The 18,644-nt window shown below is 37.5% G+C and overlaps 1 protein-coding gene and 1 long non-coding RNA gene across 4 annotated transcripts in view; one reads left to right on the plus strand and one right to left on the minus strand.

Annotated features, from left to right (window-relative positions):
* The window catches only part of LOC141373161 (uncharacterized), a 49,989-nt gene extending 48,529 nt beyond the window's left edge, over positions 1-1,460 (minus strand). For both annotated transcript variants that reach the window (XR_012378863.1, XR_012378862.1), the window contains exon 1: positions 1,360-1,460. This is a non-coding gene — a long non-coding RNA (uncharacterized lncRNA). The remainder of the gene's footprint in view (positions 1-1,359) is intronic.
* A 6,410-nt stretch (positions 1,461-7,870) lies between these two features.
* Positions 7,871-17,872, plus strand: DORIP1 (dopamine receptor interacting protein 1). Of its 2 annotated transcripts, XM_025870133.2 has the most exons (5): positions 7,871-8,188; positions 10,914-11,438; positions 13,560-13,649; positions 14,837-14,971; positions 15,937-17,872. In XM_025870133.2, the coding sequence occupies exons 2-5, from the start codon at positions 10,915-10,917 to the stop codon at positions 16,118-16,120; spliced, it is 933 nt and encodes a 310-aa protein (XP_025725918.1). In that variant the 5' UTR covers positions 7,871-8,188; position 10,914; the 3' UTR covers positions 16,121-17,872. The 2 variants fall into 2 exon arrangements, with proteins under 2 accessions (XP_025725918.1, XP_073751248.1); XM_073895147.1 differs by lacking the exon at positions 7,871-8,188 and having other exon boundaries at positions 10,885-11,438.
* The last annotated feature ends 772 nt before the right edge of the window (positions 17,873-18,644 follow it).

The following is an 18,644-nucleotide window of genomic DNA, read 5'->3' on the forward strand; positions in this document are numbered from 1 at the left end:
TATGCAATGGAAAAAAGACAGTCTCATCAATAAATGGTGCTGGGAAATTGGACAGCCACATACAGAAGAATGAAACTCGACCATTCTCTAACACCATTCACAAAGATAAACTCACAGTGGATGAAAGACCTCAATGTGAGACAGGAATCCATCAAAACCCTAGAGGAGAACATAGGCAGTAACCTCTTTGACATCGCCCACAGCAACTTCTTTCAAGATACATCTCCAAAAGCTAGTGAAACAAAAACAAAAATGAACTTTTGGGACTTCAACAAGATAAAAACTTCTGCACAGCAAAGGAAACAGTCAACAAAACAAAGAGGCAACCCACAGAATGGGAGAAGATATTTGCAAATGACACTACAGATAAAGGGCTGGTATCCAAGATCTATAAAGAACTTCTCAAACTCAACACCCAAAAAACAAATAATCAAGTCAAAAAGTGGGCAGAAGATATGAAAAGACACTTCTCTGAAGAAGACATACAAATGACTAACAGACACATGAAAAAATGTTCATCATCATTAGCCATCAGGGAAATTCAAATCAAAACCACATTGAGATACCACCTTACACCAGTTAGAATGGCAAAAATTGACAGGGAAAGAAACAACAAATGTTGGAGAGGTTGTGGAGAAAGGGGAACCCTCTTCCACTGTTGGTGGGAATGCAATTTGGTACAGCCACTTTGGAAAACAGCGTGGAGGTTCCTCAAAAATTTAAAAATAGAGCTACCCTATGACCCAGCAATTGCACTACTTGGTATTTACCCCAAAGACACAGATGTAGTGAAAAGAAGGGGCACCTGCACCGCAATGTTCAGAGCAGCAATGTCCACAATAGCCAAACTGTGGAAGGAGCCGAGATGCCCTTCAACAGATGAATGGATAAAGAAGATGTGGTCCATATATACAATGGAATATGACTCAGCCATCAGAAAGGATGAATACCCAACTTTTGCATCAACATGGATGGGACTGGAGGGGATTATGCTACGTGAAATAAGTCAAGCAGAGAAAGTCAATTATCATATGGTTTCACTTATTTGTGGAACATAAGGAACAGCATGGAGGACATTAGGAGAAGGAAGGGAAAAATGAAGGGGGGGAAATCGGAGGGAGAGATGAACCATGAGAGACTATGGACTCTGAGAAACAAACAGGGTTTTGGGGGGGGAGGGGTTAGCCCGATGATGGGTATTAAGGAGGGCGCATACTGCATGGAGCACTGGGTGTTATATGAAAACAATGGATCGTGGATCACTACATCAAAAACTAATGATGTATTGTATGGTGACTAACATAACATAATAAAATTAATATATATATATATATATATATAAAAAACAACTTCACTCACATCTCTGGCACCATGGCAGGGATGACTAGACCACTGGGCTTGGCTGGCTCTGTTGACCAGAATGTGGCCTCTCCAGCATGGCAGTCTTCTCACATGGTGGCTCAAGGCTCTAAGAGCAAGTTTTCAAATAAATAAAGCAGGAACTTCACAGTCTTTCATGACCTAGCCTCAGAAGTCATAGTGTTTCATTTCTGCTGTTCTGCACAGGTCAAAGAAATCACTAGCCTTCCCAGATTCAAGATGAGGAGATAAAGACTCAGTATCTTTGTGGAAAAAGTGTCAAAGAATGCACAGCCATTTTTAAAAGCGAACATAGCAGATATGCAATACAGAAAATATTAAAGGAAGTTCTTAAGGCTGCCATGAAATGATACCAGATGGAAACTTAGAGCTACAGAAAAGAATGAAAAGCACCAGAAATGGCAAACATGTAGGTAAATAAAAAGGGCTTTTTTTTTCTTATTTCTTAAGTTCCCATGTAGCAGTAAAAAATATATGACGACCACAACACAAAAGACAGAAGTAAAATGGATCTGACCTTAGGCAATTGCAGAATCAACTCATTTTTGTCAACCAACATGGAAATTATCAATATTGTCAATCAATGAAGCAAGGGAGATAGAAAAGGTGCCACTCTCAAAGAATACAATAATAAAAGCATTGACAACATGTCACAATATCAGAGGGGGTAGAAAAATGATATCAGGGTATTTTATTCCACTACATCTCTCCTTGAGATGTCACCATGGGCTGGCTGTGTCTGCACGAGGACTTCTTCAGAAAGGCTCTCTGTCTCCAAGTTCAAATATCAGTCGTCCTCTCTCTCATCTTTTCAGGCACTTTTACTATCCCGGATACACACTTCATTATCCCTCTAGACCTACTTTAACATCTACTAACAAAGTTTATAGATTCAAAACAAAAATTCACCCTTTGGAAAAGTGATATTAAAAATAGTTCACTACTAATAATTAGAATCCCAAATAATGCTTATTAAGATGAGTAAATCAACATCTGTATATTTTTAGGGAAAAACATCATCATTATTTTGAGGTACTTGATATAAAAAATTTGAACGGACTGTAAATCCATTGTCATTACCATAAGGAATTTCAACCTTACACTTGTCAGCCGAAGAATGATTAGATTACAATTTTAAAGGATCAGAATATCTAATTTCTGGGGCACCTGGGTGGCTCAGTCCTTAAGCGTCTGCCTTCAGCTCGGGTCATGATCCCAGGGTCCTGGGATCAAGCCCCGCATCGGGCTCCCTGCTCGACGGAGAGCCTGCTTCTCCCTCTCCCACTCTCCCTGCTTTTGTTCCCTCTCTCACTATCTCTCTCTCTGTCAAATAAATAAAAATCTTAAAAAAAAAGAATATCTGATTTCTGATTGATGACAAATAAAAGATGTTTTGTCAAGTGAAAAAAATAAATCATCTTCTGCTATTTGTCATCACCTCCTTATGTGTACAAAAACTGGGTATACTTCTGAGGTTAGGTCATAAAAGGCCATGTAGGGTCTGTGTTGTTTACTGAAACACTTGCTCTTACAGCCCTGAGCCATCGTGTGAGAAGACAACATGCTGGAGAAGCCACAATACTGCTCAACAGAGCCAGCTGAGCCCAGCCTTCTGCCAATGGTAACCATCAAGAACCTGAGAATATCATTATTAATAGGTCTTGAAATGAGATGTGTATAGTCATTTCAAGCATAAACTCCAGTATTAATAAATCATGATCATGATTACTCACTGCAGGTGTCCGAGTTTGGAAAAGTGTTTAGCAGTGCCTATCAAAGTTGACTGAACATATGCATACCATAAATCCAGTCATTTCACTCCTGCATGTATTTTCAACAGGAATGTATGTGTATATTACATATACAAGTCCCAAAAGACATGTACTAGAATTTCAAACCAGACAGAACCTCTCAGATTAGCCAAAACTGGAAACTACCCAAATACTTATTGACAATAAATTGGATAAATAAATTATGTGCTATTTACAAAAGAATCCTAAGCAGTAATAATAACAATCTACATAGAACAACATGAATGAATCTCACAATGCTGAAAGAAGCTAGACACAAAAGAGTACATATTGTATGGTTCTATTTATATAAATTACAAAAATAGGCCACACTATTCTATGCTATTAGAAGTCAGGATGGTGTTTACCTTTGGGGCAGCAGGTAATGACAGGAAGGCAAGGTTGGAGCACTGGTATTGTTCTGCTTCTTGATCAGGGCGCTGGTTAGGTAAGTGTGGGAGTTTAAAAACATATCCACAGATCCTTGAGACCCCTTCCATGGGAAGGTGAAGTCCAATTCCCTCCCCTTTTATATGGGCTGGTCTTAGTGACTTGCGCCCAACAAACAATACACAGGAACTGACACTGCATGATTTCCAGTGCTGGTTAGAAAAGGCACTGTAGCTTCTACCTGGCCCTCTTTCTTGGGATGCTCACCCTGGGTACCCAGCCACCATGCTATGAAAAAACCGAGGAATCACGTGGAAAGGCCCTGTGGAGGTGTTCTGGTCACAGACATAGCTATAGTCCGAGCCAATAGGGGAGTATCAACAGCCAAACATATAAGTGAAGGAGCCTGCAGATGATTCCAGCCCCCAGCCTTTAATTTAACCTACCAAGCCTTGCCCAAATTGCAAATTCATAAGCAAAATAAATATTGCTATCTTAAGCCACCAGGTTTAGGGGTAATTTGTTAGGCGAGTATATGTAACTGGAACACACAACAGGTGTGCTCACTTTGTAAAAATTCATCAAGCTATGTAATTATGATAGGTACACTTTTCCCTATGTATTATTGTAATTAAGTTTGAATAAAGGTTTGAAATAAAAATCATATCATGGAAACAAGCTCAAATTTCTCATCAAATTTTTAAATAGATTTTATTGAGAAGTTTTATATAAATTCAATGTTTCATATCTCCCTAATACTTGTGTTTTCCTTACAATTACATGATATAAAGAAAATGCGATGGATTTTTTTTACCACGCCCAATTTAGACACCTCCTAATCTCCACCAGTTTACCCTCATACACTGCCCAAATCTAATTATTTATCATGTATGGCTGTAAAAAAAGTTGGGAAGCACTGCTATAGGAGATATCTGCCCACCACCATTCCCTCTTCTTTTGTTAGTAGGATCTTACTGTCCTGGGGAGAACTACCTGCCTTCTGATCAACCAGGTTATCTGAGACCTAATTGCTCAACTTTTCCCTTAATTCTATTATTCTTCACATCCTTCTAATAAATTTCTATTTTATTTAAATTGATAATATTTGATCTCTAGTTTCTGCAACCAAAGAACACTTACTGGTACATATCTCCATGCTAGCACACGGCCATATAGTTGATGACGAATAAATATGAAATAAAATGTTTATAAAATGATTTCTGACAAAAGCAGAAAAACAGCATAGTGGAAAAAAAATAGCCTTTGAATAAATATTGCTGGAACAACAATATGTGAACTTGAATCCATGCCTTAAACCATAAAAAAAAGTAACTCAAAATGCATCATAGACCTAAATATACAGCCTAAACTGTAAAACTTCTAGAACAAAACAGAGTAAAAGGTCTTTGTGAACTTAAGAGTAAGCAAAGATTTCTTAGAAATGACACTAAAAGCACAATCCATAAAAGAACATATTGGAGTTTATTAAAATTTAAAACTTTTGCTCTTCAGAATTCTCGTTGAGGGCGCCTGGATGGCTCAGTCGTTAAGCATCTGCGTTCGGCTCAGGTCATGATCCCAGGGTCCTGGGATCGAGCCTCACATCAAGCTCCCTGCTCAGCTGGAAACCTGCTTCTCCCTCTCCCACTCCCCCTGCTTGTGTCCCCTCTCTCACTGTGTCTCTCTCTGTCAAATAAATAAATAAAAATCTTAAAAAAAAGAAAAAATTCTTGTTGAGAATGAAAAGACAAGCCACAGACCGCAATAAAATCTTTGCAAAGCATGTATCTGATAAAGAACTTGTATCCAGAACATATAAAGAACTCTCAAGACTTACAAAAACAACCACCCAATTTTTTTTAATGGGACAAAGATCTAAACAGACACTTCACCAAAAAAGATACACGGATAGCAAATAATCACACAGAAAGATGTTCAACATCATTAGTCATTAGGAAAAAACATATTAAAAAATTTAACATATTTAAAAAACATATTAAAAACATATTAAAACCACTGCACACCTATTAGAATGGCTAAAATTAAAAATGACTGATCATACCAAATATTGTTGAGGATGTGCGGGAAATAGAACTCTGACTACAGTCTTGATGGGAATGTAAAATGGTTCAACCACCCTGGAGAACCATTTAGCAGTTTTTTTTAAACCTAAACATACATCTACCATATGACACAACCATTCCACTTCTAGATTTTTACCCGAGAAAAAAGGAAATATATGTCCACACAGACTTGTACACAAATGTTCATAGCAGCTTTATTGGTAATAGCCCCAAACTAAACACAACCCAAATGTCCACCAACAGATGAGTGGATAAGTTGCAGTACATCCATATAATGGAATACACTCAGCAATAAAAAGGAATGAACTATTGGTACACAGAACAATTTGAACAAATGTCTAGAGAGTGATACGGAGTAAAAAATACCAGACCAAAGAAAAAGAAATACAAACTGTCTGATTCTACTTACATAAATCTTTAGAAAATGCAAATGAGTCTATAATGACAGAAAGTAGATCAGTGGTTGCTTAGGTGTGGGAGGCAGGGAGGGATGCAAGGAAGAAATTACAACAGGGCTTCAGGAAACTTGAGGATGATGGATATATTCACTTGACTAGATGATGGGGTATATATACATCAAAACTTCACAAATTACATACCTTAAATATGCTCCACATAGTACATGTCAATTATACCTCAATAGAGCTGTCTAAAACAAAAACCAAAAAAAAAAAAAAACACCTCTATCTCAGCTGGCAGATTTTGAGGTGCAGAGAGGAAGCAGAATGGAAATCTCAGTTAAAGGCCTCAGTGAGGTTTGTGAATTATCCAAGTATGCAAAGAATCCATGTTTCTGTCGCCTAGCTAAGCTTCAGCACAATGAGCCATCTCTCTGCTATTCTCCAGCAATGGTGACAACCACCACTACTGGGTTCTGTTTTCAGGAAGAGAATAACCCAATCAGTATAAAATTAATTCCGTGTCTTGTGGGAGATTGTCAATTGATCATATAATCCACATTTATAAACATTTTTCACGAGTGTTCTACTTGCAGGATAGTTTTAATATTGAGAGTAAACCTTTTGCATGTAAATCCCAATACAGACACACTAGTTATTTAATCTCTGGGAACCTCGGTTTCTTCATCTGTGAAATGCCATACAAAATAAGAAAAACAGGGAAACTGAAAAGAGCAGACTGTGCCAGAATTATCAATTCTTCCTTTTTGGCCAGAGCCTCTTTCCTCTCCCTCTGTTCTGAGAGATGTCCCTTTCTTCCCATCACCATCTGCAGTAATTATTTTGAGTAAGTCAACCTTCTCTCCGACGCTCCATTCCTCTATCACCAGACCCTTTGAGGGAGGTCGATGAGGAAGATTCCCGCCATAGTCCTGACTGACGATCGCTAGTCAAGAAGGGATCCACCAGATTCAGCTGTGACTGAGGACAACAACTAATGTGTTGGACTAGCCTTGAGCTCTCTGTATTGCATGTTCTGGAGGTTGGGTTTCACCTTCCAGACAATCATTATTTGCTGTACAGTTGGATGGGGAATATCCCAACAATATCCGCATTTGTAATGGCGGGGAAGGTAGTTTTCCAGGGTGGCCTGTGTTCTCCGGGAGCTAACCATATGAGCTCCGACTCTTTAAGGAAGGATACAAGAACTAGGTCTTACGTAATAGGAATAATGGTTGAGCCCACTGACTGTAGCATTAAGCGGCTCTGGCTTCAATTCCCAGCAGTCACTTAATGTGTGGTACTTCAACATTTCTGAAACTCATTTTTTTTTTTTTCATCTCTACAGTGGGACTAGAACTATCTAATGACAATAAATGTTATTACCTTATATTGTAAATTACAGCACCCTGACCAATGATTACCTTGAAAACTAAAGAGAGCAGTTAACCCACTAATTCACCTTTTCTTAACTATATACTTAAAAGCTTGCATAATTAAAATTTGCTCGGAAAACAAACCTTTCCCCTTCTGAGTTAAGAATTTAAGAAGACAAGACCTAGAAACAAACGAAAATCAAGGTCCTAAAAAGGATACAAACCTCAAAAAGCCAGGCAGGTTTGCCAACAAAGCTCCGCCTCCATGCAAGCCCTGCCCACTTCCGGCTGCCCCACCCACCCTCTAACACTGGAACACCGCCCCTCTCTGCAAGGTCCCGCCCCCCGCACCTGATCTTGGCTCCCATTGGGCGAATCTGGATGCTGTGTACACACCCGACACACGCAGGTTTGGCAGGGGCGTCTTCGCGCCTGCGCAGCAGCACCGTCAAGCGGCTGGGTACTAGGGACTGGGGGGAGGGGGGCGGAGGTCAGGCCGAATCTTTCTCCGTAATAAGAAGCTACGCATCCTGCGGTCCTGGCTCCGTGGGTCGGGTCGGATCGGGCCTGGGCGCTGGAGCTGCTGTGGCTCCCGCCGCGGCGGGTGCGATGGAGGCGGTGCCAGAACCCAGCACTCACGCCGGGGAGGCCCAGACAGCGGACGGTGCTAGTAGATGAAGCGGCGGCGGCGGCGGCAGCCGGGGCTCTCCATGAGCAAGCGGCGGCGGCGACCGGTGCGGCGGCACCGACGGTTTTCGGTCCCCGGGGAGGTACGAGAAGTCGGCTTCCTGGTGGACGGAGACTGGTCGGTGTGGGAACGCCTTTCGCGGCCCGGCCCTCCCGCCCAGCGCCCGCAGTCCCAGGCGCCTAGGGGAACACTACCTGGACGCGGGCCGGGCTGTCCAGCCGTTTCACCTGCTCCAGGCTCGGGGACCTGCCAGCCGTGCTGGGCCAACCCTCGGTGCCAGGCCTTAGCGGGCGCAGAGGGCCGGGGGCGGGGTAGGCGTGGCCGGAGCGCGGGGGACAGAGGCGGGCGCCCATCGCGCGCCCAGCAGGTCCCTGCCCCGAAGCCCCGCGCTGCTTCAAGGGGGAGCGCGTGGCCGTTTTTCAGATTATTTCGGGGTGCTGATTCGAGAGGGAACCCTTAGGACCGCCGAGCTCTTAGGGAGTCTGGCATCCAGTGCCTAGGGCGAATGGTCTGGTCCTCACGACCAGCGTGGAGTACAGATGGTCACCCTTGAAAATGACCGCAAGAGAAAGGCGTCGTTTTGCCAAGGAAATAGAGGTTGGAGAGTTTTCCAGGTTTATTTAAACTGGAGGGCCTGTTGAATCAGGACAATAATGCCAGCAGGCTACATCCTCCAGGGCTTGTAATACAGTGCCTAACGAAACAGTCTTTTCGACGATGTGGTGAAATCTTAAGACAGTTTGAAGTAAAGCTCTTTGCAGCCATCTCACCACCTTTTTTACTTATTTTTGTGGTAATTTACTTTATAACATCACCACCTTAATACTGAAACGATTAAGTGTCCTCTATTCTTCAGTCCTCCCTCCCCTGTCCTTTCCCTTCCCCCAGAGAAAGGCTGAAGAAGTTAGTTTCATTTTATGTATATATAAGTATATATAAAATTGTAGTTTGTTTCTCTTAAGTATAACTGTTGCTGTAGCTACTCCTTATTTGGTCATGTCTAAAAGATAATTTGAAGAAAAATAGTGCAGAGATTTACGGCTCCTTCCCAATGCAACTTTTGGGAATCTGAGCTCAGGCTTGTGACCTTGCTACAAAGTTTTTAAAAATTAAATAGAAATAAGTAAAACCATGAAGAAAGTTATTTTCATTTTTAAAAGTATTTGAATGCTATATGAATTTTTAAAAATCTGCTCCAGAAACATTAAGAAGAAACAGTTTGTGTTTGCCTGAGGCTCCAGATTTACCACGCCCTCTGATTCCTAAATGGTTGACTAGAGCCAACAACATGTTACCGACTATGAATAAACATCTACACTTAAGACTAAATATAGTGTTGAATATTTTAGAGCCCTCAGTCTTGCCTCAAGACGAAAATACTGTGCGCGCGCCCGCGTTTAATATATTGTAGAACTGAATTTTTAGTCTGCTAGTATTGTAAAATCAGTTTGAATTTAATTTCTTTAAAGTGTAAAACAGTTTTTTTTTAACTGAAGTATAGTTGACACAATGTTACATTAGTTTCAGGCGTACAACATAGTGATTCAACAACTCTATATGCCATGTGAACTTTATTTCTCACAGAAATAAAACACATAGGTCTGCGGTATTGAGTATTGGATTTATGTTGTGCTTGGGAGGATGTGTGTGGCACTTTGAAAAGATTGTCAAAATAAGACACCTGAGTCACTGACTTCTCACTTCCTCTTCCTCAGATGCTTTGCTTTCCTTTTTCATGAAAATATACTTTTCCATAGAAGTAACATTGAGAAACCCTGTGATGTTTTTAGTTTAGACATTTATTGTGCCAAGTAAAGCAGTGTTTTCAATTCAGTATTCTTTAACTTTTTTAAAATGTTGCTTTATATAACACACATGACACGAACATGTTTGTTATAATACTATCAATGACTAAAAACAAATCATTTAGCTAACCTCAAAGTTAGGAGGATAAATAACAGTTTAAATAAAGAGGACACCCAGTTCATTCCCAAAACATTCAAAGATGGGAATCAGATTACTTACCAAGTTCTGAGTCAGATCTTCACAGCATGCCTCTGTAGTTAGAACTATAGAATATCCAGCATGGTCCTAAATTGCAAGTGAAAATCCCAAAGTGCATAGAAATGATTTTTATATCAGCTGTGCCACTATTCAGTTAAGTACTCTGGATTACTTTTCATATGTGGTCTTTCAAAGATAATTGGCCATTATTCTGTAGCCCAACTAAGAATTCCATTATAGCAATTTCATAAGTGGAATTATGCATATTAAAAAGGAAATGAAGTACAGCTTGTATTTTGAAGGGAGAAAGAGGTTTACATTAGGAATGCACCCAACCAAATTTAGATTGCATCTTCAAATAGCTCTGTTTGCATTTAGAATTTTTTATTTCAGGGTCTTCTTATATCAAAGATAAAATCTGCAATATAATTAGTATAGAAGTCTATCAAATGCTCATCCTGTACCCCAAAAAAGATTGTACTAATAATGGTCTTTCCAGAGGCCATGCATATTTCAAAAAATGGCTCAGCTTGAATTGTTTTAAGTTTTTTCCTTATATTGGTAGGCCTTCTAACCAAATTTAATTTAAATCTTTTTTTAAGATTTTAAAGTAATCTCTATACCCCATGTGGGGCTCGAACTTAAAATCAGGAGATCAAGAGTCACATTCTCTACCAGCTGAGTCAGCCAGGCGCCCCTAATTTGAAGCTTTAGATAGCTTTGTTTTCATTTAAACATGTTTCGTGCATTTAACATATGAAATCACAAATTTACATGTCCTATCTTAAACTTTTAAAATGCAGGATGAAGACACTGTATGAAGAGATCAAAGCATCAATTAAAAATAACTATAACCAAGACCGCTCATTTTGGAGGCCTGTTCTTCCTTGGGGAGGTGTTTTTACTATCAAAGCTGGCCGCAAAGCAGTGTCCTGTACACCACTGTACGTTGAAATAAGACTGAAAAACACCTGCACCATAGATGGATTCTTGATGTTATTATATGTCATTCTTAATGAAAATGAAAATTTCCCTAGGGAACTCTCTCTTCATTTAGGTAGAGAGTTTGTAGACTGTTTCCTTTATTTAATGGACACCTACAGTTTCACAACTGTGAAGCTACTTTGGATTTGGGACAAGATGGAAAAACAGCAATACAAATCTGAAGTTCATAAGGCTTCATTAATCATTGATCTATTTGGGAATGAGCACGATAATTTTACAAAAAATCTCGAAAATCTCATGTCTACCACGCAAGAGAGTTATTGTTCCAACTGGCGATGCCCAACTCGAGTGCAGGAAGATCAGCAACGCACAATTAATATAAAGTAAGTTCCTTTGAAGTCTGACACTTTTAGCAAAGATAATATACTTTTTAGATGAATGTTGCTATAAATAAATAAATATAGGTAAAGTATTTCCTAAAGTACAGACCCTGTGTAATTACTTACACATAGCAACCCCACAAATGCAGGGCTATAGTAAGTCCCATGACAAAAGTGTTACTGTTTATTAAATCCAAATATCTTGGAATTGACTTTGTAAAACCAACTGATAACTATTTCACTTGAAAAGTAATGAATTAGTCAGTATGCAAAATGTTTTATTCTTGCTTTGAATTGCTAATATGAATGTGTAGATAAGTTTTGTGTCATAAACGTAACCTCTTAAAGAACATTTAATACTATATTAGAATGTGTCACCTCTTGAATGGATTTATGTTGGGTTGGCTATTTCTACATGAACACGATTGAAAGTATTCTTTCATGTCATGGCCAGGGCATAATTATAGACAGAAACCCCAAACTTGGACTCTTCATACGTGGAGAGGATATGGATATGAGGAGCTTTTTCACTGACTAGGAGAGGTGTTTATAGCCTGCTGTGTAATTTTGGCTTTGAGAGAGAAGGCAGACCTCCAGGCTGATAAATGATGATAGGGAGGAAGGCCAAACTGGCAAGCCCTAGTGGAGTGTTGGGAAACATCAAAGCCCCAGGGGACATGAGATGGAAAGAAGATAACTGCCAGTGGAAAAACAGGACCAAAAAACAAACCCAAACACATTGTGTCTCAGAGTGTATTTGGCCCTGTCCAGAGAAGCAGCCTAATAGATACTCCCTTTTTGGAATGTACATCACATACCCTGACTTAACTGAATTCACATTTGTTTATAGCGTATTTAGTTTAATATTGAAACATCATGCTACTTACGGAAAGCTGAAGATCTTTTATTCTTTTTAAGAATCTGCCAATTAATGTCTTTCTTGTTTCTGAAATACACTTTGTCCATTTCCCTGTATTGCTGATATGATGATGTGGAGTTTGAAATCTGTCAGGGAAAAAAGTTTCATTACTCTAAATTGTAATGGACTAAAAAGCATTTTAGAAATCTGTTTTTTCAAAACAAGTATCAATTTGTGTATGTTCTGAAATAAAAATATTTATAATCCTATATTAATACTAATATTTTAAGCTTCTCAATGAAATATTTCTCATCATACTATATGTATAGTATGTATCTGTATTCTCTATAACTTTTTAAGGCTTTTGCCTATATTTTAATCCTATGTTTAAAACAATCTCTGAAGGGCGCCTGGGTGGCTCAGTCATTAAGCATCTGCCTTCGGCTCAGGTCATGATCCCAGGGTCCTCGGATCGAGCCCCACATCAGGCTCCCTGCTCCGTGGGAAGCCTGCTTCTCCCTCTCCCACTCTCCCTGCTTGTGTTCTTGCTCTCGCTCTCTCTCTCTGTGTCAAATAAATAAATAAAATCTTAAAAAAAAAATAATCTCTGAAGCATGTAGGAAGAAATTTTTTAACAAATCAGGTAACAGAAGCCAACAATGGCTGTAACTTGCATTTAGTCATGTAACTAATTGGCAGCTATCCTAACTGGGTCCTCCTTTCTTCCCCCAAAACCACAATCCCCTCTACTGAAACCTCTCAAAAATTTTTTAAAGTAACAACTGCATATTTCAGGATCAGTTTCCAGAAAGATTTAATGTTTCTTGGAAAACTTCATGTATTAATGTTTATTAAGTTCAACTGATTTCTGTAATTATAACGAATACAAAGATGAAAAAGAGGTTTCTATAATTATAACAAATACAAAGATGAAAAACAGAGGTTAGGGGCACCTGGGTGGCTCAGTCGTTAAGCGTCTGCCTTCGGCTCAGGTCATGATCCCGGGGTCCTGGGATTGAGCCCCACGTTGGGCTCCCTGCTCAGCGGGAAGCCTGCTTCTCCCTCTCCCACTCCCCCTGCTTGTGTTCTGCTCTCGCTGTGTCTCTCTCTCTGTCAAATAAATAAAATATTAAAAAAAAAAGAGGTTATACTTTTATACTTGGTTTGCTAATAATGAATTGACCTGTAAAATTGGTTATCCTAATAATGTATTTAACATGTAAAATTCCAAAGCAATTCTTACATACATTTTGTATTTGTTGTAGTCCTCCCCAAGAAATTCCTCATGGAAACTTGATACGACTGGCTGTGGATGAGTTATTCTGTTCCAGGATTGAACTGTGTGAAGAGAGTGGGTGAGTATATTGATAGACATTTAAGATGAAAGTATTTCTGTTTTTTATAAAGAAACCTGAACAGATATGTTCTTTGATATTAATACTTCAGGATATAGCAATTCACATATATTTAGGAAGCCTAATGTTTTTAGAATCTTAATACCTACGATAGTTTACTATGCCATCTTATGCTGTGTTGTCATTATAAAATTTCACTATATAGAATATACTACATTTAATTGATGAATACAAAGCAAATGCCTTTTCTTTTTTTCCCCACTGCTGAGTAGGTACAATAAAACCTTGGTTAACCGGAACCCAGCTAATCGGACTCTCAGTTAACTGGATTTTTTTCTGCATTCCTCATTTAGGAGAAAGAGGTAAATGGCAACCAAAAAATATAACATAGTTTAAAAAAATTCAAAAGGGGCAGAACATATTCATCCCAGTCTCTTAACAATTTATATATCTACAGTATTGTACAATGAGAATTAAGATTTAGAAGGATGATCTTACAGCTAATTAATCACAGAAGAAGGGAAGAATAAAATACATTCAGTTAATTGTACTTAAATCCAGAAAGTGAACTAATGTATTTTAACAGCAAATACTGAAACAAAATGGTTTTCTGGTTAATACTTTAGTCAGTAACGTTTGTGAACCAAAATACTGTGCCCTGAGTATTCCGGTTAATCGAGATTTTACTGTATTTGTGGTATTCTGATTTGTGGTATTCTGATCCATATGCTTAATATGTGAGACTACTAAGAAAACAGAATTTGTTTCATCCTAGTGGCAAAAAGATGCAATTAGGGAATTTTATGCAATATAAAGAGGACTGGAAGAGTCCTACTATTTACCTCTCTGCCAGTATTATCCTTTGAAACCAGCTGAGAGAGGGAAAAAAAAATGTATGGACATATAAAAGCTTTTATGTCAGTTCAAAAAACTACATATTTTATAAGCTTAGAAAAAAATAGCTAGCTTTTCCTGGAGTTTCGCAAGTATTATTTCTTGTATAGAATCTCACAGCCTATAAACTTCTAGGCATAGATATATAAAATACTAATATAGCCACAGCATTACCCACACCTAAAATAGATAATTATACTTACTATGAAATTAAGTAATAAAGACAACCCAGAAGTGATAAAAGGCAATTTTGTTTCAAGTGTAATAAAGTTCATGCCTATTTTCAATTTTAGGTGTGGTGGCTTAAGAGAATTTTCCCAGCGAGTTTTCTGCCATGGGGCACCCCCTTTTGTTGTCTTAAATATGCAGCATTGGAAATCTGAAGATCTGGCATATGTACCATATTACTTGGATTTATCTGATCACAAGTAGGTGTTTTTTTGTGTGTTTTATAAAACTAATAAAAAGTAAATTTATTTTCTATTTTTCTGCTATTCTATCATGACTGTGACTAGCCCTTAAGGAAATATTGTTGAAAATATCATAGTTATCTGTAATTCTGTATATCCTGAATAAGATTAGAATCTACTACAGGGGGTTAGTCATTGGCAATGTGCATGGTAGTTGGACTATGGAATAGACAGAATTGAATTCAAATCCCAGACCCACCTTTTACAAGCAATGTAACGTTGGGCCCTAACTTAACCAGCTTACACATCAGTTTCTTATTCTATGAAACTGAGATGACAGTACCTATCTGGTACATTATTGTGAGATTTGATGAGATAACACATGTAAAGTGTTTAGTCTAGTACCTGACACGTAGTAAATAGTAATGACTGGCTATTACTTGTATGTCAAGTCAAAGTAGTGTATAGTAGAAGGTTATCGTTTAAACAAAAAATGTTACTTTCAGCATTATAGATAAAAATGTATGCATACAAGTTAGGACATACAGGGTCTTTTAACTTTTTGCCTTTAAAAGGTTTTCTCTTATTTAATAGAATGATACAAATTATGAGTTAACCTGTTAAAATGTTTTTCAGAATACTTAAATTATGTCAATTTTTTTAAATTCTTAAATATTTTACTCCAAATTATCAGTTATAGTATGTGCTTTTTACAGGCAGATATCTTTTTTTAGGTACTACAATGCAAACAATATCAATATTTTTATTCCTTAAATAAAAATTTAAGGGGCATCTGGGTGGTTCAGTTGGTTAAGCATTCAACTCTTAATCTCAGCTCAGGTCTTGATCCTCAGGGTTGTTAGTTCAAGCCCCGTGTTGGGCTCCACGCTGGAATTGAAGCCTACTTAAAACAACAACAACTTCAGGAATGTTTAAATATAATGTTTTGTCTTTTTTGCTACACTTTGTCATTTAATTTGCAGGTATTTGTTGGAAGGTGCCACATTATTTAACAAAGAGGAACATCATTATTCTGCAGCTTTCCAAATTGATGGACATTGGATGCACTACGATGGCCTCAGAAATGTGAATTTAATTTTGTTAAATAAACCCCCAGAGTTTCTCCTCTTGTCATCATTGGTTTATATTCGAGCAACAGAGAAATAAATATAGACTGATGCTAAATTAAATTGTTTTCCCTCCTGCCCATGCTCCCCCAGATGAAGGGCTTTTATTTTGTATATACTTGGTATCCAAGGAAATAGTTGAACTATACTAGTTTCAGAGGTGTATTTTCCAGTGTTTAGCCCCAGGTAAATATTATATATAGACAATCTATGCAAAAATATTTGTATTTCTTTTTTCTATGTCCTGGGTTATTTTTATATAAGCATACTTTATGTTGAAATAAAATACATCTTGTAGCCTTTGTATTTTTTATTTATATGTACTCAAAAGATTTTACAGTTCTGTCCTTGAAACCAAGAAAATACTTCATCATTTGAATTCTCAGTTTTTCTTTTTGGGTATTCAAATAAAACCGGTGTACAAGTCAGTATTTCAGTTTATATAAATTTAACAGTTCAAAATGTATCTGACTATATTTTTTGCCCTACCTCACTAAAATCCAAAGTGCACTGTTGGATCTAGTATGGATTTGAATGTAGAACTTATAGATGGCTTAATCTTTTTTACTTGTTGATTTGCCTAATTTCCCTGCAGCGGTTTTTAAAAATACTTTGGTGAGAATGATTTTCTGACCTTGAATTATTTCTTTATAATGGCAAATTACTTTAACCACTTGCTCTAAAGTATTATAAACCTGCCAGCAGATTTTAAGTGTTAACTTGCAAGCTTAATTAAAGTTATTGTTACAAATAAATTATATAACTAATCTAACATAATTAAATGTAATGGAAATTTTCTAATAAAAATCTATTCTGAAGATAAGACAACTATAAATAAATATCAGCAACTGGATGCTTACTAATGCTGGATTAACAATAGAAATGTACTTTAAATATATATTTAAGAGAAAATGGTACCTGGAATATTTGTTTCCTCTTAAGTCATATTGGCACAGAGAACAAAGAAGTACCTAAATTTTTGGAGTAACAAACTGCTGGCTTCCTTGTAAGTAGTAAACTGATAGCATGAGGGTTTGTTTTGCAATATAAATCACTAGAATTTTATAGTTATCAGAAATTATGTTTGTTTTCAAAACCCTAAGATTTTTGTTCCTTTTGCAATTTCAAGGAAAAAAATTAAGTAATCTCCTCAAGGGAAAATACTTTTTGCAATTTGCCAACATTCACTTTATTGTTTAATTTCAGTAAACAGTCCATCTTAGGTTTTGGGTTGGGACTGCGTGCAGTATACTTGGAGATTTCTGTGTGACAACACAGTTCACTGCCATATACCAAATTGGTAAGATTTAATTCAGTAAATTAAATCTTACATTGGCTTGGTGCCATGTTGAAATAACTTACAAAAGAATGAATAAATGTGAGTATAACATTGCTGAGAATGCCTCACTTAGAGTGAATACTGTGAAAATTGCACCTTGCATAAGATAAAAAATAGTGATTTATTTTACAAAAAAATTACCCCAGAGTTTATTTAAATAGTCCCCCACATGTATTTACATAGGATTTGATTTACAGTGAATTTTTATGTGGACACCTTATTGCATGAATCAAAGTATACAAAAACACAACTATTAGCATATATATAAGTGGTTCATTAGCATAATTATTCCTAATGCAGATTATTCTTTTAAGAATTGCACTTTATTTGGAATAATACTAGTTTATCACAAAACAATGACTTACCTACCTCACAGGGTTGTTGTGAGGATTAAGATGTTTGTTAAAATCTTGACTACCTTGAACGTGCTAATAAAAAATATATTTTTTTCTACCTCTTTCATATATAGGCAAGTCTCCCAGATTCTCTGTTACTAATAAACTTTTTAGATCTTTTCTTTTAAATTATGTATTTGGGCAGTTGCTCCTATCAGTAATGGACTTAATGTATAATAGAATCTAAGTATGCCTTCTGGACCCCAAGATGGTTGGATTTTAAGGATAATAGGTAGTTTATTGTTACAGTAGTGGTTGTTGGTAGATAGAAGCAATTTCCCCTGCTGACCAAATAGTAGGTAGAAAAGGAGTGAAAAATAGATTATTTGCAGGATGTGAAGATGAGGGTATGGAAAATTCTTTACAACCTTAAACACCCTTATAAAAATTGGAATACTGGGGAGGGGGAGGGGGGAAGCAGTGAAAGATGTGACAAAATAATAAAAAAAATTTTTTTTAGATTTTTATTTATTTGAGAGAGAAAGAGAGCACAAGCCAGAGGAGGAGCAGAGGGAGAGGGAGAAGCAGGGAGTCCGATGTGGGGCTCAATCCCAGGACCCCAGGATCATGACCTGAGCCGAAGGTAGACACTTAACTGACTGAGATACCCAGGTGCCCTCAGAATCCATTTTTAATAAAAATGCCAAAAACCATAACTAAACTCTATCGGGGAGAGCAAAAATGATTTTAAAACCCTGGCTTCAATCAGAGGGGCATAAAGGACAAATAAAGCAAGTTTAAAAAGGAATGTCCAACTTTGCAGCAAAAGAAACCTTTTGCCTCCTATTTAGCAAATAATATTACTTAGATTTATCCTTCAAAGTAGCTTT

The sequence above is a fragment of the Callorhinus ursinus genome, unplaced genomic scaffold (genome assembly GCF_003265705.2).
Source record: "Callorhinus ursinus isolate GAN/ISIS: 27379988/994484 unplaced genomic scaffold, GSC_fseal_2.0 scaffold8, whole genome shotgun sequence".
In the NCBI taxonomy this organism is placed as follows: Eukaryota; Metazoa; Chordata; class Mammalia; order Carnivora; family Otariidae; genus Callorhinus; species Callorhinus ursinus.

Coding starts and splice junctions, on each gene's coding strand:
- DORIP1 (XM_073895147.1), top strand. CDS start 10,885: ATGTCCTATCTTAAACTTTTAAAATGCAGGATGAAGACACTGTATGAA. Junction 11,439..13,559: donor CAACGCACAATTAATATAAA/GTAAGTTCCTTT, acceptor TATTTGTTGTAG/TCCTCCCCAAGAAATTCCTC. Junction 13,650..14,836: donor GAACTGTGTGAAGAGAGTGG/GTGAGTATATTG, acceptor TTTCAATTTTAG/GTGTGGTGGCTTAAGAGAAT.